Source organism: Oreochromis niloticus, linkage group LG12 (assembly GCF_001858045.2).
Source record: "Oreochromis niloticus isolate F11D_XX linkage group LG12, O_niloticus_UMD_NMBU, whole genome shotgun sequence".
In the NCBI taxonomy this organism is placed as follows: Eukaryota; Metazoa; Chordata; class Actinopteri; order Cichliformes; family Cichlidae; genus Oreochromis; species Oreochromis niloticus.
The window spans coordinates 18,255,244-18,277,126 of NC_031977.2; the positions used below are offsets into that span (position 1 = coordinate 18,255,244).

General features: G+C 41.8%; 1 protein-coding gene across 2 annotated transcripts; it reads left to right on the plus strand.

Moving 5' to 3' along the window:
• The first annotated feature begins 354 nt into the window (after positions 1-354).
• Positions 355-21,732, plus strand: ssh1a (slingshot protein phosphatase 1a). 2 transcript variants are annotated; one of them, XM_005473334.4, is made up of 15 exons: positions 355-1,177; positions 3,160-3,197; positions 10,348-10,448; positions 12,463-12,527; positions 13,055-13,176; positions 13,596-13,664; positions 13,822-13,887; positions 14,579-14,773; positions 14,883-14,976; positions 15,929-16,057; positions 16,298-16,344; positions 16,460-16,606; positions 18,430-18,630; positions 18,727-19,399; positions 19,509-21,483. In XM_005473334.4, exons 1-15 carry the CDS (start codon positions 1,097-1,099, stop codon positions 20,613-20,615), a joined length of 3,135 nt encoding a protein of 1,044 aa, XP_005473391.1. In that variant the 5' UTR covers positions 355-1,096; the 3' UTR covers positions 20,616-21,483. The 2 variants fall into 2 exon arrangements, with proteins under 2 accessions (XP_005473391.1, XP_005473392.1); XM_005473335.4 differs by lacking the exons at positions 355-1,177; positions 3,160-3,197 and adding an exon at positions 7,700-8,189 and having other exon boundaries at positions 19,509-21,732.
• Positions 21,733-21,883: the final 151 nt, after the last annotated feature.

The window sequence follows — 21,883 nt, forward strand, 5'->3', positions numbered from 1 at the left end:
CTTCAGGAATAGTTTTCCAGGCTTTTTGAATGACATTCAAAGCTCTTCTTTGGATGTTGGCTGCCTTTTGCTGTGTTCTCTGTTTACATGATCCCACACTGCTTGAGGTCGGAGCTCCTGGGAGGCCAATCCATGACTGGCAGTGTTTTCTATCCCGGTCTTTTTTTTTACTGCATTGGCAGTGTGTTTGGGATCATTGTCATTTCATTTCAAAAACTTTAATGTGCTGAATTAAAATAAGAGATTTCGTTAATAATGAAGAAATGTTTAAAAAAAATGGGCAGATTCTCTGGCAGGTTCTGTTGTGTTCTGCATATCCACCAGTATCAGAATAATCCACCGACAGTCAGAAATACATTATCTGGTGTAAAGCAAAAAGGAAACGTTAATAATCAGCAATAAAAATAAAATTGCTGTCACATGAAGCCAGACACAGAATGGGAAACACACACACACACGCAGATGCAACACTTTAAGTATATTCAGATATGCCATTATATTGATTCATTATTATAAAATCAGTCAGAACAGCAATAACAACAACAACAATAATAATGAAAATGTTATTGTACTTTGGGTCGCATTTTGCACATTATTATGAGTCAAGTCACGCCTATTTCTGAATAACATAGTAAAAACATATTTCATACATTACTTATTTTTCGTATATCAGTACAGCTTTTTGAATATTTATTTCTTCTGCAATTTTTAAATTGTATTCCTACCCACGAGTGTGGTTTTGCATAGCCTTGTTTGTGTTTTCTATCCTGTCGTAAATAGCCTGTTACGTAAACCTGAATTGCCTCGTTTAAAGGTCGCATACAAACTGGCTGCTGCACATATCAGTTGCCGTGATGTCACTGTTATTCATAGTTTTAGCAGTTATATTATGACTACATAATTACAAAAGAAGTGTCGCCGGGATGGATTGAATTAACTTCCTGCACCGGGGGGCCTGTCTGTAAGGATAACTCGGCTCGGTTCCCTCCAATCATCAGCCTCTCTGTCAGCTGTATGTATCGTTAGCCCAGCAGCTAGCTGCAGCTCACCAGGCCACAGCGGCCGGCCGGTGCATCATCATCCTCAGCTTCCAGCCATGGCGTTGGTTACTCTGCAGCGGTCCCCGACCCCGAGCGCCGCTTCTACCGCCAGCACAGCAACTACGACCGCGGGGGAGGTGAGTTTGGTGCCGGGTGAAGCAAAGCTTCAATGCTCCGTTGTGGTGATATCAGAGTGAGGATGAGGGAGATGCTGCCAGAGCAAGGCCCGCTGATTGAGGCTGAATTAGCTAGTTACTTATGCTAGGCTGTTAGCTTATGGTAGCTAGCAAATGTTTTCGTTACAGAGAGTTGTACCTGGCCACCGCTTATTCCACTAAATCTGTGAAATCTTTTTTGTTGTTTTTGTTATTTAATAATATTAAAGAAACGCCACACCTGTTAAATTGGCTAGGTGTCCATTTTAAAGAGCTAACGTTAGCTTAGTTTGACAAGTGCTTCATAAATGATAAGAGCTGTGGCTAACATTAACGTTAGCTGTTTATGATGTGAGTGACTGACATTAAAAATGAATGTTCTTCTTAAATATATCGAGCACACAGCACTGTCAGGGAGCTCAATGCACTTCTGCTATATTTGCATTGATTTACTGACAAAGCTGTGTGGATGTTTTGACTCGGACTTGACTTGGCCATAAATATCTATTACAGAAATCAAATTGGAAACAGTTACACACAGATCATCGCTATTCCGATTTCCATTGTGGTGTGTTGTTGGTCGTGCGATTAAGCATGGGAAAATACCATATTCCTGACAAACAGACACATACGAAGACGACTGAAATTGTTAATACTTAACTGTAACAGTAGAGAGTCACGGTTTGAGTTTTCTGCATGCTTTCACTGAGAAGAAGCAATGGTTTAAGCCATTCAAAAGAAGTTCCCTTTGCTGTTTAAGTAGTTATTCGTTACCAGATGGGGGCGCTAACTACCAGCTATAGGCAGAGAAGCTTACCCTTTTCTGCTGTGTCTATAACAGAAACCAGAATTAATATCTGTAGCTGGCTTTATTTACAACCAGAAGTGTGTGAGCTGTGTTTGGCAAGGACAGGTTGAAATACTTCTTATTTCTACCTTATTTTGTACTCATTAATATGGTTTCACGTTAGTTAGTTAGTGCAAGTAGATTGTCTTCTTTTTCTAAAGGGGATTTTTTTTTTTTTGGTCCTGTCCTTATGTCATTGTTGCCTAACGACTGTTTAGGGGTGACAGATAAAGCTGGCAGAAATCTGCTGCAGCTATGATGTCATCTGCTCAAGAGGGGTGGGTGGGGTGGAGGAGGACTACTGTAGGAAGGAGAGGAAGGAGAACTGAGGTAAACAGGGAGGCAAGAGACACTGGTATGAGGGCATGAGGCTCCTAATGTGTGAGGTTATTTTCATGCTTATGCACAGTAATAAAGACACTCAGCTCGCTGTGCATTGCTTCGTGGAACCCTGTGCAAAATGATTTCCTTCGATCCTCCCCACAAATGGTACTCCTCATTTTTATTTTTCCTTCTGGCTGAATGTTTGTTACGTTCGGCATCAACTGAGTCCCATTGCCAGTACTTTAATGCACCTTCACTATGACAAGAAAAATTGTCTTTGGAACAACATGTTTCAAAATATTGATGAACTTTAGAGTCTTATCTACTCCCACACCTTGTAAGCTTCTCTTGGTGGTGTGGCTGCCTTTAAAATGGAGATGAAACATGTACCTTGACTACCCTGGCATTTGCTTCAGAGTCATGTTTTCAATCAAACTCTACCCTACCATCCCTACAATCCTGCTGTGGTGAACCATTATTGATGCGGTTAAGAGTACGGTTTTGACGTTGTACAGCTTTCTTACAGATCATTTCATCACATGAGTAGCTGTAGTGGTAGTGGTGACCCTAAAAAGTATGCTTTATATCAAAATTTAGTATCTCTGTATGTTCATCTTCCAAAATTTAAATGCTGAATGTATAGCACCTCCGTTGCTGCTTATTTTTTCGCATACATTTATCAGAGTTTGTGCTTAGTAAAATACAGGCAAGACTATAGTTCTGGTGTAGCACTAACTGTGCAGTTGAAATGAGTTCAGTATGGTATAAATTTTTTCTGTTATCTCTGTTGCAGGATTTTGGGAGTGAAGATGAACGGCGAGTAAATCTGAGGTAAGTTTACTTCAAATTTAGCTTAAGCTTTCTGTGATATGGTACCACACAGGTGTTATCAACTGACTGGCTGCATCTGCCTTTGAGTCATTTAGTAAAACTTGGAATATTGGCAAACAAGGTGCTATCGCTGAATGAGCACACCTGATTTTCAGGGTCATAAAAAGTGTGTGGGTTTGTGTCTGTCTGTCTGTCTGTCTTGTTGGCAGAGTCTACAGTTCTTAAAAGCCAACTGTAAAAAACAAAAACCCAAACAAACAAAACATGTTGTTCCTAGTAGTCTATAATGTAATATGTTGACAATTATGTCTGTTTATTTATCAGCACTTAGACTGATCAACATGTTCTTGGACTTTGCATCATTATCTGAGTCACTTGGCGTTCCCACAGCTTTTCTTTTTTGCTGTTTAACAGATTGTGTGTGTATGTGTGGCATAGATTGAAAAAACCTTAAAATTTAGCATTTGATCTTTTTACTGAGTAAAAACACACAATATCAGCATTTTTTTTAAGTATGTGACAGTAAGCAAATTATTAAGCAGTGTTTAGCCAGTGAACCTTTTACATTGTGTGAGATTTAATGAGTGTAGATATAAAATCTTTACTGACTCTCTAGTCTATTCGGATGGATATGTCATGTACACTCACTAGCCACTTTGTTAGTTGCCATTACTGTGCCAGTACCAGGTTGCAGAACTGTCTTAATTCTATGTGGCACAGATTCAGCAAGGTGCTGAAAATATTCCTCAGAGATTTTGGCCCACACTGGCATGATCACACAGTTGATGATGATTTGTTGGCACAGTCATGGTGTGAATTTCCTGTTCCACCACATCTCAAAGGTGCTCAGTTGGATTATGATCTAGTGACACTGTAAGCCATTTGAGCACAGTGAACTCATTGTCATTTTAAAGAAACCAGTTTGAGATTTTCTGATCTTAGTGACATGGTGTGTTATTCTGATGGAAGCAGCCATCAGAAGATGGAAACAGTGTGGTCATAAAGGGATGGACATGGTCAGCATCCATACTCAGGTAGGCTGTGGCATTTAAACAATGCTCAGTGGACTAAGGAGCCCAAAGTGCACAAACAAAACCATTGCACTACTGAAATTGTGGTCCAATTTTGGTGAGCCTGTAGCTTCAGTTTCTTAGCTGCCAGAAGTGGCATCTGGTGTAGTCTCCTGCTGCTGTTGCTTATCTGCTTCAAGGTTCAACGTGTTGTGCATTTGGAGATGCTCTTCTGCATACTTTGGTTGCAGCAAGCGATTATTTGAGTTACTCTTCTTTTCTGTTGTATCAAAGCAGACTGGCCATCCTACTCTGGCATAAACAAGGCATTTTTGCTCAGACAGCTGCTGCTCACTGGATATATATATGTATACTTTTTTTGTGACCATTTACTGTAAATCCTAAAGATGGCTGCATGGGAAAATCCCAGTAGATCAGCAGTTTCTGAAATAGTCTGACCAGCCTGCTTTCTTTCCATTCTGATGCTCAGTTTGAACTTTGACAGGTTATAGTAACTATGTCAGGTATATCTAATAATGCATCATATATATTATGTCTTTATATAATGTAGGAATGTGAAAAATCTGACATAACTATAATCTACAGCAGCCTTCAGTGTTGTAATCTGCTCTTTTCAGTCTGAAGTGGTTTTCTCTTTGTGTTCCTGATTGTATGACAAGAACAAGAGTGCATTTTTAGAACAGTCAATGATTTCAACAAACCACTTGGCTCTAGTAACTTGTGTTTTGAACGTTCAAATTTGTGAATATTCCCAAGCTGAATATCTTTGGATAAGGGATTCATGGATTACAAGTTGTGACTCAGCTGTGTTAAGTAATAAACTCAGTTTTCTTCCAAAACCTTAGCTCTGAGTGCCTGGGGCAGTTTGAGAGAGAGAGAGAGAGGAGTTCTTTTTTTTAAATTTTTTTAAATAGAATAATTGGCCATTTATCGTGTGTTTATTTTATTGATTTTTTGGGGGGTAACATTAATGCAAATGCGCTGTTTTAGGCTCTTTGCGTTTATGACGATGTAAGTGTGTAAATGTTTTTGAAAGAGAAAACATGAAGCAATTTTTCAAAAAACTTTTCTTCCAATAACTGAAAGATGTGAAGGTTTAAAACACTAAAATGCAGTGACTGTGTAACAGTTGTATTCTGAAAAATGAACTCAGCCAAACTGAATCTCGGAGCACAGGCAGACTTTTTATTTCACAACAAATCAATACAATACCTTTTGTAACAGCTTAGTCCCATGTACAAAATAAACTTGTCAAGATGGTGAAACCGAGAAAGCCGGCCTTTGTGTGTCACTAATATTGACAGATTTCTCTTTTCTCCTGTTGAAAGTTCTTTGTTCTCATAAACTTGATTCCCTGATTTCTTATTATTCACTTTGGATGATGTGTGTACATTCATTATTTTAAGAGCTTAGTTTCTTTTGGAGTTATGCAATCTTCTGTGCTGTGTCCCCGAGCAATGCATGTGTGAGGGAATGATCTATGTGTGATGCGAGTGCTGGCTTGCCTCAAGATTTCTTTCATTTTTTGAGGAGTCTGTAAGATAACATTCTGTGGTTAAAATGCCAGTAAATTCATGTTTATAGTAAGGCGTAGTAAGTTGTCTTTTACTTGACAGGCACATTTCTCGTCAGATAAGACTGTGCTTATCTTCTGCGGTAGATATGTAGTTGCATCTGTTAATTGACAGCTGTGCATGTGCCAACTGGGAGTATTTGTGCTTGCTGTTCCTGGCCCACCTCGATAATGATGACGAATTGGAGGGGTTGATTTGGGCCAACATAAACATCATGCAGGTGTCTATGGCGCTACACCAAGCAATGATTTAATTTTACCACCTTGTACACAGCAGAGGTGGGCAAGACACAGAATCGGACAAAAATGTGTGTTAATGTGTGCGTTAGAGAAAGAAAGCACAGCACAGATAGTGAGATGAAGGACTGGTAGATCAGATCATCCACAGGCACTAGTATACTTGTACTTTTATTGTCCAGAAACTAAATACTTTTACTCTTTTTTTTGGCAGAACAAACTACAGTAGAATCACCAGGTCCGGGTCTATTTTTCTCTGTAACACGATGACGTTATTTGTTTCCTGTTCAGGCTCTCCAAAACTCTACAGATACCTGAGGAGGTCTGTTCCTCCATGTCCAGCCCCTCCCTCTCTTTATCGCTTTCAGTGGTGTCAGTGAGAAAAATGCCAGCATTATGCAACTGACAGCCCCGAGAGGAGGCTTTTTTCCCCCTTATTGTGCTGCTGTGTGCAAAACACTCTAAGACCGTGGATAAACCCGCCTGGTTACAGCCTCTGTGTAGCCTCTTTGTGAGTGCTCAGTCTAATCCAGAGTACCTCTCTAACATAGCAGCTCACCTGGTGACTCAGAGCAGTGCTTTAGCAGACATCTGGTCCTGCTTGGCCCCATTAAGGTCCACCTGGACACTTTTATAGGAACAGCCTACACCTTAATTAAATGACATGCCTTTATTCCTACCTGTTGCTTCTAAAGCTTGACCTTAAATGCAGAATAAGTTCCTATGTTCAGGTCTACGCTTCTGCTTCCTGCACCTGGCACATCGAGCTGTTTAGGGTTTCACCTGGACTGTCACAGAACAGTTTGTAGAGTACAGCACCTGCTAGTAACCACGGGTGTTACAGACGATGTCCCATTGTTGAGGAGAAAAGGAGGGCTATCTTGTTATCCGTGTCGCAGAGCTATTGTTAGCGTCTGTTAGCCAATCCTCTCAGATTAACACAGTTGTGCCGCTTCATTGTATACGTGTGGGGGGTTAAATGCTTGGTAAGAAAGAGAAAGTGCAAAGGAAAGTTATAGCCTAGGCTACCATGTGGCTACCACACATCTGCACGTTTCACCAATTGTTGTGAACTATAATGGCCTGATTGTATTTAATTTCAGTTCCATATTTTCCCTTCCTTACCTGCATTTAAAAGCAATAGTCCTTGCTGACATATTAGATATAAAGGATATGCTTGTTTTCACCTCGTGTAATCTGCAACAATATAACACAGTGTTGTTTGTTTGTGGTTCATGTGAATGAGTGAGAACCAGCACTGGCCACTTTAAGGAAAGAGACAAGATAATCCCTCCCTTATAAGCCTGCGTATAATGAGATTTAGGAGTTTGGGGACGTTGCCAGTTCTTACTGTCCTATCCAGCCATGCTTGGCACATGTGTCAAGCAGCCTGGAGGAACTACCTTGGATTCTGTTGACCCATAATGTGGCATGGAGACATCCCATTAGGGAGTTTCAGGCCAAATTCCTCAGTCTGCTTTTTTGTCTTTCGAGTGGTTTTGCTTTTCCCCTGCTTTTCTTGTGTTTTGCAGACATGGTTTTAGCAACACAACATCCTGGAGATAAATTTTTTGCATTAGCTAAGGAAGAAACCACCTCTCTTTAACTTTGTCATTCTCAGCGGACACAGATTTCATACTGGAGATCCGCATTTTGAGTGATACTGGAATATCTTAATTGTAACAGAGTTCAGTGTAACACTGCAAAAGTGTGCAATATAGACAGGACAGACTGGGAGACGAGGGAGACTGGTTGTGTGAGCCTGAGGCAATGGGTGGAGGCTGCACTATGTCCCTGCAGGAAGAAGGCTGACTTGCACAAAGAGACGCTCACATGAGGGAGGAGGAGGAGGCGAAATGGAGGGAGTGGCATCTGAACAGGCGGCACTTCTCTACTGAGCAGCACAGAGGAGTACAGGCTGTCAGTCAGTCTGTCACTCAAGAGTGCTGTAGCCACCATTCTTCTCTTGCTTTGCTCCTTCGCTGTTTCTGGAGGCTGACCAAGAGGGGTTACCTCGTGCAGGAGAGGCGTGTGACTGGTTCGGGTTAACAGGATGTATCTGGTTGTAGAAGCCATTGAGGAGGCCATGATGAAGATGCTACCTTATTTTGTGAAGAATGCAGTGTTGACCCAGAGTGAGATAAACCGCATGTAAGTTAAACTTAACTTAACTTATAAATGGGATTTTAAACAGCTAAGAATGAAATTCTTCACTGATATGACAGTGGTTAGACTTTTAATTGGTTTTTGAAACAACTTGGTATATTCTAACTTTTAATAAAATCTGTCGGTAGAAGTTGTTGAAGACTGGCTGGATTATATTCTAACAGATGCTGCGGCGTCTTTTCAGGTCAACAGACTAAATTGGTTTTAGAACTTTTCCTTCTGGTATGAGATAATGAACATCAGTTAAAAGGAGTTATCAGATTCTAAAATCTTGGATTCACCATCATTCTGTTAGTAGCTGTGGTCTTGTGACTTTTTCACTGTGATCTGTTCACTATGATGTAAATAAGGTATGGGTACAGCACTCCACATTCTAGCTGAATCATTTGGGCTATCTGGCGAGCTTTTCTGTCATAGTCTTTTGTTTGTTTTTTTTTGTTTTGCTTTGATACCAGATGTATTTTTAGCCCTAGTGTTTGTGGAGAAGCTGATAGCAGGGTGCTGCAGGGTAAGAGACAGTAGGTTCAATTAGGATGTCTGAGTGTGATCGTGAAGCTGCGGGACAGCTCTTGATTTTACACAAGGACAAGTTTCACAGATTCTCAAATTTCACCAGAGTGCACTTTTGTTTTTTTCTTTTTGTTTTTTTGCTAGAAGTTATCAGGTATCACAGGTTAAGATCAGTGAACTTACAGTTGGATTAAAATTTAGAAAATGAAAGCAGCATGGATTTTGTGCAAATTGCTGAGCAATAATGGGGCTGTTGCTCTGCTCTTGCTCTTGGTATTGCCACTTTTGGCACATATAGTCGTTCCCTGACAGTAGACCTTCCTGACAGCGTAATAAATCCCAAGCAGAGAACACAGTGAAACAAAAATCCTCCAAAGTGAGACAAAAAGCTCTTGTTGAGAGGTGTCCACCCCCATACTTTGTCACTGAAACTTTTTTGCTGTGCTGCTGGGGGCGGCCGGAATTTATTGTGAGGTGTACAAAACGAAATCCTTTGTTCCCACAAAATCATCTGTTTTGAGCCAGGCCTGCTCTTGTGTATGTGGGTTCTGAAAGTATGATCAGAGAGGGCTGTTTGGGAGAGGAATTCCAGAGCTGGATATAAAAATGTGCAGTAGTTGATTTAATTTAGATGAGGACGTTTACGATAATAATTCATATTTGAGTTTTTCTCTGAGGCAACTTTAGGAGCCACTGCAGTAATCAGCAGTTTCCCCTGGAAGTGTGATTTCATGCCAATTCTTTTCATTAAATTTTGCAAACTTGAGATTCAAAATATTATTTCTTTTCTTTCATAATCATAAACTTATGCCAGTGTTTCTTTCTAAACTCGCACTACCTGAAAACAGTGATTTCCCAATGGCCATATTTACAGGCAGGTACTTCTTTAGTACATGTCAGGATCTTTTTTTTCTCAAGATGTCCTGGTTTGCCAGACTGCACACACAGAATACGTGATGCGTGTGTTCCACGCAGCTGCCAGGTACTGTAGATTTATGAATGCGTTGACATTGTTTTTCAGTGAAATGGAATGATTGAGTTCAGCCCGGAGGAAACACCTCACTTCTTTTTAGTGCGCCTCCTTACTTGTGTCATCTGTTGACACGTCCAAAGCCTAACCTGAAAAACTCGTGGATTTTTACAAGCAGGTGTGACGTAGTAATTGCTGCTTTTCGGTCTTTGTGGAGGTTAAGTGCTGCAAACAGCTGCAGTTTGGTCAGTTATTTGGGCCTGTGCTGCATTATACCAAGCCAGTGGAGTCCTGACAAGTCAAATCTGAGTGAAGCCCATGCAGCAGAAAAAAGACAGATAAGCATTCAGGATCAAAGCTTGATTCATGGCGGCTGCAGACCTGACGTCTGGCCCTGTAACGTGGCAGCTGGGCTTTTCCACTCAGCTGTTGAGGTAATTCGCCTGCAGCAGACAACCAGGATTTATTGTCATCTCGTTGGATGTTTCCAACTGAACAGGAGCATCCTGTTAAAACTAAAAATTTCATTTGTCTCGTGTCCCACTGTTTGGTTGAGTTTTCCGAAGAACAAGCTGAGCTGTTGCTCTGCTGAGTTGTGGTTTACGTACAGTGTGTCTTTTCTAAAGATGTGTAACCCCTGACTTTGCTCTCATTTGTTTGCAGCCTGAGTGAGAGCTTCTTCATGGTGAAGGGTGCTGCTCTCTTTCTGCAGCAGGGAAGCAGTCAGCAGGGCCAGAAAGCACATCCTCATCACAAACATGCAGGTGAGACACTACAATACCCACGTCATTCACCCAAACTCAACTCATGAGCTTGTGAATCTCTTCATTAGACTTCTCATCCAGGTTAGCTGGTAAACTTCCTAACACTGCAGCAGATGTTTGCGGCTGAGGTGTGGAGGATGGAGGCTGCCTCGTTGATAAGCATGTTCCAGACGTGTAGCTTAGGCAGATTAGTGCTTAAATCCAGCGTATGTTAGCACTGTGGACAAAACTTCTGCTGACGATTAAAGGAGAGCCTTATCATTTGAATTACTTTGCTTGTGTTAACTTTACTGAGTAACTATAAACAGTTGTACTCAGATTTCCCTTTTGTGACTTTGTTTGGTAGTTTTTCATCATTTTAGCTCAAGCGAGGTAACAAAAATTATTCAAGTTTAATTTCAAGTTTAATTTTTTATGTGAAACAGAGTTTGTGGATGCTTTGTGTAAATTATTGGCACAATACCATGATATTGCAATAGAATAATGGAATTTGGATATTGTAGAAATAGAAGCATTATGCAAATTGCTTTAAGTCTCTCATTTATGGTTACACTCCTGTGAGGCCTGTTTGAACTTAAACCAGTGATTTATCTGTAATTGATTTTTTTTATTGATTAAAGTCAGAGGTTTCGTTACAAGTTGAACTGAGCTTGCATGTATCTTTAATCACTTTTGAAAGACACAATTATAGCTTTAAAGACATAAGGCTTACCACTCAGTCCAGTGGCATGATGGGTCTTTAACACTAGCCAACAGTTGAAGCACTGCCAAGTCATTTGGCAAGTGCTGGCTGCGGCTGGCAGCTTCGTCTATGCTGCCAGCCACTTTGTCAGGTAACCCACATATTTGAAGGTCCTACTTTGTCCTCAAACACATTTTACTATGGAAATACCTGTGTAATTTCCCAGTAACTCTGGCCTTTAAATAAAAAAAAAAAAAAAGTGCGGAACAGTGAGAGGAATTCATGCAAAACAGGCATGAGAAGAAGGGAAGAACAACTGCTCTGTGGGAATATAATATTTTGGTCTCATCAACCAGTTTTGTGGAAATAACCATGACATTAAAAATACACACAATATTTATGTGGCTGTGACATGTTTGACTTTACATACGAGTGAGCTGTTTGGTTGTTGTTAACTTATCTCCAGGCTCAGTGGTTTAAGTGAAGATTTTAAGTTGAACTAGTTTAAACTAGACTAACAAAACAATTAATACAGTGCATTTCTGTGTTGAGTATGACTGGTAACTTGCAGCTGTTAGTATTAGGAACTCACTTGACTTTGATCCACAGAGTGTGAATGGTTTTCTGAGGATTTATTGGATCTGTCAAATAAATTCAGAGTAATGTTTTAGCGCTGCAAACAATAACTTGGTGGAGGAGCTTTAGAATACCTTCAATATAGTGTTGATCCTCCTTTTTTTTTTATTTGTAGGTTTTAAATATAATGTAGTTTTCAAGCCTGGCCCAAAAATCAGAGCAGAGAAATGAAGCGACACGGCCAGAAAGAGTCTTGTCTCATGCCAGTATCTGTAAGTTAAACCAGTCAGGATGTCAGTTTGTTTCTGCTGACCTGTTGTGATATATTTCAAAATAGCTGGCTCTCTATCAACTGCTGGTCCATCTCCACGCCCTGTTTTATTATCCAGCTCCACTGACATGTCTTGGCAGATAGAGCACCGAGTGATATAAAAGGAGCCCGAGACAAGTTCTTGAGTTGTTGTGGTTAGATAAATTTGCACATGCAATTTCATTGTCAGTTCACGTTTTGTCAGCTGATAAGAATCACTGAGCAGGTGATCTGTTCATTTTTCCAGGAGCAGGTATTAGTTTTGGCCTTGGTGTTAAACACTAGGGAGCAGCCTAATTTCACATACCTTCAGTATCCTGCAGCAGTGCATTTAATAAGCCACTGTGCTTGCTTTTTATTCTCCTTAAAGGTCTCACTTGTTGTTTTCAAACTACAAATGTGTGTATGGTGATGAACATTTACAATAACTGTCACCACCTCAACAGGTGACTTACCTCAACACCTGCAGGTGATGATAAACATTCTTCGATCAGAGGACAGAATCAAACTGGTAAGAGACAGCTTAAATCTGTTCATACATCTAGATGGAAATATGTACACACACACACACACACACACACACACACTCAAACACACACAGTGAGGCCAGTGACTAACAAACCCTCCAGAATGCATTTTATTGTGTAATCAGGATGCTTATTTGCTCACTGTAATTATTAGCTCACGAGGGCAGGTTTGAACATACTCAGGAGAGCATTACAACATGTTTCCATAGCATAGGGGTGTATGTGTTACCCACTTTATGTTTACCACCTATGTGCCCGCACACATCCTGAGCACTCAACTACCCTGTTGCATCAAGCGTGTGACACTTTGTTGGACAGAAAAGCAGTTTACCAGAATTTTCTTGCTTCTCCTATGCATTAGCTTTTATGTGCTATTGAAGTTTTCTGCCTGTGTGAAGGCAGTTAACACAATGTTAACATTTTAATTCTTATATAAATACTTAAATTAGTGTTTTAAAATTTTATACCCTGCATGAAACATTTTGAATTCCACTGTTTGTGTCTTGTGCAGGCGGTACGGCTGGAGAGTGCATGGTCAGATCGTGTGCGGTACATGGTGGTGGTGTACACCAGTGGGCGACAAGACACAGAGGAGAACATCCTTCTGGGAATTGACTTCACCAACAAAGACTGGTAAAATATGTAGAGTTTAATATTCTTAAAGGCTAAGCTCCATTCAAGACTGGATATTTTTATTTACTTTGTGTTTATTCTGAACAAGACGGATGAAATAATTTATACAATATGTACTTGTGAATGTAGATAACACTCACCTGCACCACTCTGACTGAAGCGTAAAATATTTCCTTGTTTCTAGCAACACACAAGCTCAAACCTTTGTACCTTAAAACAGCTGACATTTAAATGGTACCATTTCTCTGTTGGAGGCATGGAGTTACCTGTGAAGCTAGTAGTTTTAAACGAAATACAAATTTCTTGTATTTTTTTCTTGTAACAACTGCAGGAAGTGTTTTTCATTCTCTGATTAAAAGGCCTTGTAGAGATTGTTCTTTCATTCCCCTTTTTTTGCCTTTTTTATCCTACTTTTCCAGTAAAAGCTGTTCGATAGGCATGGTGCTACCTCTGTGGAGCGATACAAAGATCCACCTGGATGGAGATGGGTGAGTTTGGGGTTTCTTTATGACCCTTGTTTTAAGGACAGAGGCCACAGCTGGAACATTATCGTGCTGCTTTTTTTTTTTTTTTTTTTTTTTTTTTTGCATCCATCCCTGATACTAGATGAACACATAGTAACCATCTGTTTTATTTGCTCCTCAGGGGTTTTACTGTGAACACGGCAGGTCGGACTCATGTCTTCAAACCCGTGTCAGTGCAGGCTATGTGGTGAGTAATAATCAACCTCCAGAGTCACAGTGGCTGGCTGCAACAGTTCACTTTTATGGCACACAACAACAAATCCCCTAATAGACAGACTCTGCTGCAATGGTGCAGGCTGAGGCACTGCTCAATCTGCCACCTACTGGCATAAAGACATATGTGCACAAAAGTGCATAAGGCCAAACTGTAAACAACACAATCATGTGATTTGATTGTATTATTTTTTTTTTTTTCATCATTAAAGATGAAAGATGGGGTGGCACGGTGGCACGGTGGTTAGCACTGTTGCCGCACAGCAAGAAGGTCCTGAGTTCAATTCCACCATCAGTCTTTCTGTGTGGAGTTTGCATGTTCTCCCCGTGTTTGCGTGGGTTCCCTCCGGGTACTCTGGCTTCCTCCCACCATCCAAAGACATGCAGCTTGTGGGGATAGGTTAATTGGATAATCCAAATTGCCACTAGGTGTGAATGTGAGTGTGAATGGTTGTCTGTCCCTATGTGTTAGCCCTGCGACAGACTGGCGACCTGTCCAGGGTGTACCCCGCCTCTCGCCCTATGACAGCTGGGATAGGCTCCAGCGCCCCCCGCGACCCTGAAAAGGATAAGCGGAAGCGAATGGATGGATGGATATTATTTTTTTCATCATTTACGAGAATCAAACTTTCAATTCTTTATTTTCCTATTCAACAACCATCTAGGTCAGCCCTGCAGATTTTGCACAAAGCATGTGAGGTTTCACGCAGGTATAACTACTTCCCTGGAGGAATGGCTCTCACCTGGATGGGCTACTACGAGAGCTGCATTGCTTCAGACCAGAGCTGCATCAACGAGTGGAACGCCATGAAGGACTTGGAGACCACACGACCAGACTCACCCACCATGTTTGTCGACAAGTTAGTAAACGCGGTCCAACTTAAGCTTTTGTTGAAATGGCTTCAGATTTTTTTGGAGCAACTGTCTTTAACAAGTGCTGAGAGTTTCATGAGACATCATCTTTTGCAGGCCTTCAGAGAGAGAGAGGACAGAGTGCCTTATTAAAGCAAAACTCAGAAGCATCATGACGTGCCAGGACCTTGAGAACGTCACCTCCAAACAGGTTTAAAAAAAAGTCATTTACTTTCCGTTTCTTGTGGTTTAGTTTTAAAGGCTTCCTTTAAATTTTATTTCTTAAAGATTTATCATTATTTATGGAAATACTTGGGTACGCTTGTGCAAATTTCTTGCTTTGGAAGTGAAAAGAACTACTAAGCAAACATCTAAACATGCATCCTACTTTTTTCTCATTAACTTACATTGTAGCATTTGGCTATCCTACCAAGTTAGTCGTTACTAACCCCTCTTTACACAATTTACCTTTTCTATTCTTCATTTAGGATTTTACTCACTTTTTACCCACTCTTCCTTGCGGTATAGTAATATACTGCAACATTTGCTTGTGCATAAAGTCTCCCTGCAGATTTTCTGTTTAGGAAACTCTGAATGCCACTCCATACACTTTGTGCATGTTGAGCTCTAGTTTGGATTTGTTTTTTACTTAAATTTGGTCACTGTAGTCTCTTCATCAACAAACGGATACAGTGAATTGGGCTTACCCAAGCGTGGCATTGGACACTTTAGTCTTCTGTGATGAGGTTGCAGGTAGGATTTCCTTTTTAGATGTAGATCCCGTTTCTGCATCAGTGCTGCAGGGTGGAGAGGTGCAGTGCCACTTGTGTCAGCCAAACCTTCCTGCAGCTCCTTTGCAGTTATATGAAGGTCAATATTCTGCTTAGGTTTCACCCAGCAGATGGGCAGTTGTATCTGAAAGTATTAATAGTCTTTCAGATGTTGTCAATACCTCCATATTATTGCTTTAACTGCCATTTCTTAATGTCAATTTTTGACTGTCTAGCTTGCAAGCTAAAAGATGTTTTGAATAGCCTCTGTCCTTTGTTTTTATAGGTCACTTGATGAAATAAAAATCAATGCACTAACTTGTGAAAAGAGATCACTTAAATGTGTGTTTATTGCCCATCACACAAAAGTCATCCTGTGTGTTTTTTGTTCAGATCCGTACAGAGTTGGAGCAACACATGAACTGCAACCTTAAGGAATACAAAGAGTTCATTGATAATGAAATGCTGTTGATCCTGGGTCAGATGGACAAAGCCACCCTCATCTTTGACCATGTCTACCTGGTGGGAAAACTAATGGTGTCTCTTACATTGAGAGAAACATCTGTTACATCTGTTGTTTCCTGCGAGTAGCTGAGATAAAATGATTTCTTTTCTGTTCAACCCCAAAGGAACATTAGTGTTTAATTAATCTTGCCATTAAAATAACCCACCCACAAACTCGGTTTTGGAGAAATAACAGTCTCCGGAAGATTTGAAAATATACCCAGTCTAAACATTATTTTCTCTCATTTTGTTTTTTAGGGCTCTGAATGGAATGCATCTAATTTGGAGGAGCTGCAAGAGACAGGGTGATTTATTTTAGATAATAGAGAAGCTCAGATATCCACACAAAAAACATATTTTCATTATGATTTGAGCAAGAAAGAATGCTGTTGATGAGTTCATGTTATCTTTCCTCCCCAGGGTGGCCTATATACTCAATGTAACCCGAGAAATAGACAACTTCTTTCCAGGCACATTCAGTTATCACAACATACGCGTCTACGATGAAGAGGCCACCGACCTGCTTGCTCACTGGAACGACACCTATAACTTCATTGTTAAAGCAAAGTGAGTCCTGAGTGGAACAGAAAACATGTTGATGATATAACTATCTGTATCTCATCATCACTAGAGACTTACTGTCAACAAAGCTTGTATTTTAGTGAAGTAACACATTGGTACATATAAATATAGAGCTGAGGTCATAAATGACCCCACTCAATAACTTCAAGGTTGTAGTACATACACTTACTGGCCCATTCATTAGGCACACCTTGCTAATACTAGGTCAGACCCCTTTTTGCAGTCAGAACTGCGTAAAATTCTTTATGCCGTAAATTCAACAAGGAAACATTCCTCAGAGATTTTGGTCCATATTCACATGATAGCATCACACAGCAGATGATGTGAATCCCCTATTCCACCACAGCCCAAAGGTGCTCCCTTGGATTATCCTGCTGGAAGCAGCTGTCATAAGATGGCCCCACTGTTTTCTGTAATACTCAGGTAGGCTGTGGAGTTAAGTGTTCGGCTGGTAGTAACGGGCCTAAAGTGTGCCAATATCCTCCATACTATTACACCACCACCACCACAAGCCTGAATAGTGATACATCGCAGGATGGATGCATGATTTCATAATGTTCATGCCAAATTCTGAACTACCATCTGAAAGTCACAGCAGAAATCAAGACTCTACGGATCAGGGAACATTTTCCCAGTCTTCTGTTGTCCGATTTTAGCGAGCCTGTATGACTGTAGCCTCAGTTTCCTGTTCTTAGCAGAAAACTGACATTCACTGTATATTTTCTTTTTCAGACCATTCTCTGTAAATCCTAGAGGTGTGTGTGTGTGTGTGTGTGTGTGTGTGTGTGTGTGTGTGTGTGTGTGTGTGTGTGTGTGTGTGTGTGTGTGTGTGTGTGTGTGTGTGTGTGTGTGTGTGTGTGTGTGTGTGTGTGTGTGTGTGTGTGTGTGTGTGTGTGTGTGTGTGTGTGTGTGTGTGTGTGGAAAAATCCCAATAGATCAGCAGTTTCTCAGAAAGCCACACCTGCCTGTCTGGCACAAACAACCATGCCACGTTCACTTGAACTGCCCTTCTCCCTGATTCTGATGCTCAGTTTAAAGTTCAGCAGGTTGTCATGACCATGTCTAAATGACTAAAAGCATTGAGGTGTTCCCACGTGATTGGATGTTTAGATATTTGTGTTAAAAAGAAATTGAACAGGTGTACTTAATGAATGGCCCAGTGACTCTGTTATGTAGCACAAAACCAGAATTCCAGCTTAACTTCCTGGTTTAGGGGTCATAATTTCTGACAACACTTGAACCAGCCAGGGAGGTTCTTGAAGTGCTGATTAACACAAAATTTGCTTTGGTAAAGTTCACACAGTGGGGAAATAAAAGGATCCACCAGTTTAAGTGTTAGGGGGAGGGGCTCATGTTATTGAATTTTTAACTAGTGTAAAAAGAGCAAGTCCATAAGCTGAGGCCACAAGTGAGACAGAGAGATTTTAGGAGTGAGAGAAGGAGCAGCAAGGAGAGAACAAAGTAAACAATTGAGAAAACAAATCTCATATCTGATTATTTTATCACGGGTGTGTTCCAAAATATTGCTTAAGAAGTGTGAAACCGTTCCAGCATTTTCTGTTTTACTTTGGATCATCCCTTTCACAAAACAGCTGAATCAAGTAATAGAATGAACCTGGTTTACTTATTAGGAAAATTATTCCTCAGATGCCTCTTTTGTTTTTAATCTACTATCCAACCTCAACAGTTTTTCAGATGAGACAGAGGCAAATGTGGAAAAAGAAAGTTTGTAGTTTATTTGGTTATTTTCATTGCTAATCTATGTGTATGTCTCTCTTATAAAAATGTGCATGTGTTCCTTCCCACAGAAAGAACCGCTCCAAGTGTCTCGTTCACTGCAAGATGGGTGTCAGTCGGTCTGCCTCCACCGTCATCGCTTATGCCATGAAGGAGTACGGCTGGTCACTAGAGAAAGCTTATAACTTTGTCAAGCAAAAGAGGAGCATCACGCGACCCAACCCAGCTTTCATGAGACAGCTGGCAGAGTACGAAGGCATTTTGGATGCCAGGTACAATCTCTCGATTGATCTATGCATAAATTGTCTTTTCTTAGGTGAACTCTTTAAACTTTTTTAAACTTGTGTTTTGTCTTTCTCTGTTTTCAGTAAACAACGGCACAACAAGCTCTGGCATCCAGACGGAGACTGCGAGATGGCCGAGGGACAGCAGGGAATGGCTCAGTGCTGCAGAGGAGAGGAGGGCGGCATCCTGACTCCAGATCCAGGAATGTCTCCCTGCTGTGAGGAAGCACTATCTGATAAAGGTGCAGCGTGCCCCTCCCCATGCAGGACTGTTCCCCTGGAGAACGACCCAGCCTACAACAACTATTACTTCCGCCGTCTCTCTGACTCTGCGCTGGACAGTGAACCATCAACACCTGTGCGCGGCCCTCCCCTTCTTGGCATGGAGAAGGTCTTTATAGAAATTGAGGATGTGGAAAGGGATGCTCTGCTGGATGACGAGGCCTTTGATGGCCGTGAGGGCTTGCCGCTCCCCCACTTTGGGCCGACGGCAGAGGGGACTGCGGCCCAGACCTGCAGTCGCGGTCCGGAGCCCCTTGAGGAGCTGCGTCTGAGGCTGGAATTTAGCACAGTGGAGGAGGAGGATGAGGAGGACGTGCAAAAGGAGGAGGCAGAGATGGAGGTATTAATGCAGCCAGATGATGGAGGCGGCGGTGAAACGCAAGATGTCGAGGTAGAGGGTAATGGGATGGACCTGGCAAGTCTCAATGAAAATTCCAACAATAACAACCATTTCAGCACTCCACGCAACTACAATGTAAGTTTGAAAAATGAAGTTTAGCCCATATTTCAGACTGAAAATGCTAAAAATGTGCATAAATAACTGTTGCCTGTTGCATTTGTTTTTCTGCGCCGTCTTTATTTAGGAAAAAGCTTCCTCCATCCTTGTTCCAGCCGATGCTTCTACACCACTGCCTTGGTGTGATCAGACCAAGTCTAATCTGAAACGAGATTCTCCAAACTTGGCTTCTAAGCTTTGCCTTAACCTGACTCCTCCCGAAGTCCCAAGTGCTTCATTCCTACAGTCCCATACCTCGTCTGAAGGCCTCAGATCCTCAGTGGGACTGCGGTGCCCCTGTGGGCCTCTGTGTGACTGTGCCAACTGTGCTGCCTCCCCAACCAAGGCTCCACTTGAAAGAGAGGAACAGCTTGGAGAATCACTGCAGTTAGTAGAGCCTGAGCATAATGGGGAGTTCTCTGAAGTAAAGGCTGAGCTTGATGAGAGTCAGTCTGCTAGTGCCTCAGAGGCTCTCCCTGAGCTGATGAAGATCGATTCTGAGGAAGACAAGCCTGCAGTGGCTTGCTTCCTTGGCCAACAACAGGAGACCCTTTTACAGCTGCGACAATCTGGGTTGGTCCGCCGCCGTGCAGAGAGACTAGAGAGACTTGCGGGTTTATCTCAGGAAAGCCTGCACTCTCTGAAGCCTTTGCATGGATGCCAAATGTCCCAAAAGGGTCCCTTTCACACTGAGGAGGACGAGGAGTTCTCCGGTGACTTCGCTAAATCTTCAACGCCATGCCAAGTGCGGTTAGAGCCACTGGTGGTGCCACTGACCAATGAAGCCTTGTTGGGGGTGGTGGGGTCTGGGCTGCTTACACCCACATCCTCGCCTCACGGCTCCACCTTGACACGCAGCTCCAGCAGCGACAGCCTGAGGAGCGTGAGGGGGAAACCTGGCCTCGTACGTCAGAGGGCGCAGGAGATCGAGACCCGCATGCGGCTAGCAGGCCTCACCGTGCCCTCGAGGCTGAAGCGGTCCAACTCGCTGGCCAAGTTGGGCAGCCTCAACCTGTCCTCCGAGGACCTGTGTTCAGTCTGCTCCTCAGATGCAGGAACACTCCTGCTCCTCTCACTGTCGCCAGAGCCAGACCCCAGCTTGGACTGGGATTCCCCAACCACCTCTGCGCTATCCCGGCCCCGCAAGGACTTGCACACTCCAGAGAGGGCACTACCAGGTGAACCTAGAAGCTGACAAATCAAGTGGAGGCTGTATACGGTCCACTCATCCCCTCTTCTGTCACCCTGCGGGGCTGGAGAAGGTTGTACAGATTCTGGAAACAGGAAAGGGTCGAGTCTGAGAAAACAAAAAGAAAGCCAACTGTTGTTATAAGGAGTGTATGCTCTCCTTTGCCACATTGTTTCTCAAACTGCTGTTCACAGTGATCAAAGTCATATTGCTGTATCTGAGAAGTGTGTAAAGCCATCAGTTCACCTCTAAGTTGTTTGATTTATGGACAAACAAGTGCCTTACCTACGAGACCAGAGGCACAGAGCTGTGTGTTCGACCGCAGAACGAGACGGTACGGTGATCTGTAACCTTTAATTTGGTGTCCACTGGCACTTACCTTATTTTTATCTGTCGGGTACAAAGTGGTAGCCTACATTGATGAACTTGATTCCCTCAAAGAGCTTCACATAAAGCAAACTGTTGAATAAACATAGTTGTTTACCACACGGTTTATGTTTAAGATGCTAGCGGGTTGTATAATTAATGGTTACCTCATGTTGCATTCATGGAGCTTTTGCTCACATGAACGCCAAGCAAGAGTTTAAGTCAGTTCAGTTGCTGATGTCTAGTTAAAGTAAGGAAATCAGTTTGGTTTTTAAATCCATTTTAATGCAGAAGTGTACTGTGTTAATGCATTTACTATGTGTTAGTCCCTGAGTGAGTGAATGGGATGAGAGTAGAGAGAAGAGGTAACTTTTTGCCAGAGGCACGCTCACTGTTCTCAACAAACAGAAACAGAAGCATTTCTGAGTTTGTTGTTCCTTTGCACTGCTTTTTTATTGAGTGAATACTGGTACACAACAAGCTATCTTCCAAAATAACATTGGAGTAATGTTATTGACCTCATCATTCCCTACAATGTTCACTGTTCTTGGGAGAGCGGAGTGAGGAGTCACACTACATGGCTGAAAATCATAAAGCGTGACAGAAACTGGGGATTTATGACAGCTAAAGTTAGCTGAACATTCTTGACAAAACAACAAAAAACATTACAACATTCTTTACCTTAAAATCATTTAAGGTTTGCCAACATTTTTAGCTCATTTGTACTATTTTTTTTTTTTTTTTTTTTTTTTTTTTTCCAATGTGAAAGACCAAAGTTTTTTTTGTTGTTTTTTGGGGGGGGTTTTTGTTTTTGGGGGGGGGGGGGGTTGTTGTTGTTTTTTTAGTTTTTAAATTTTGGCTGTCTTAAATTGGAAACGCCGTTGAAGCTGTATAAAACATGTGAATCA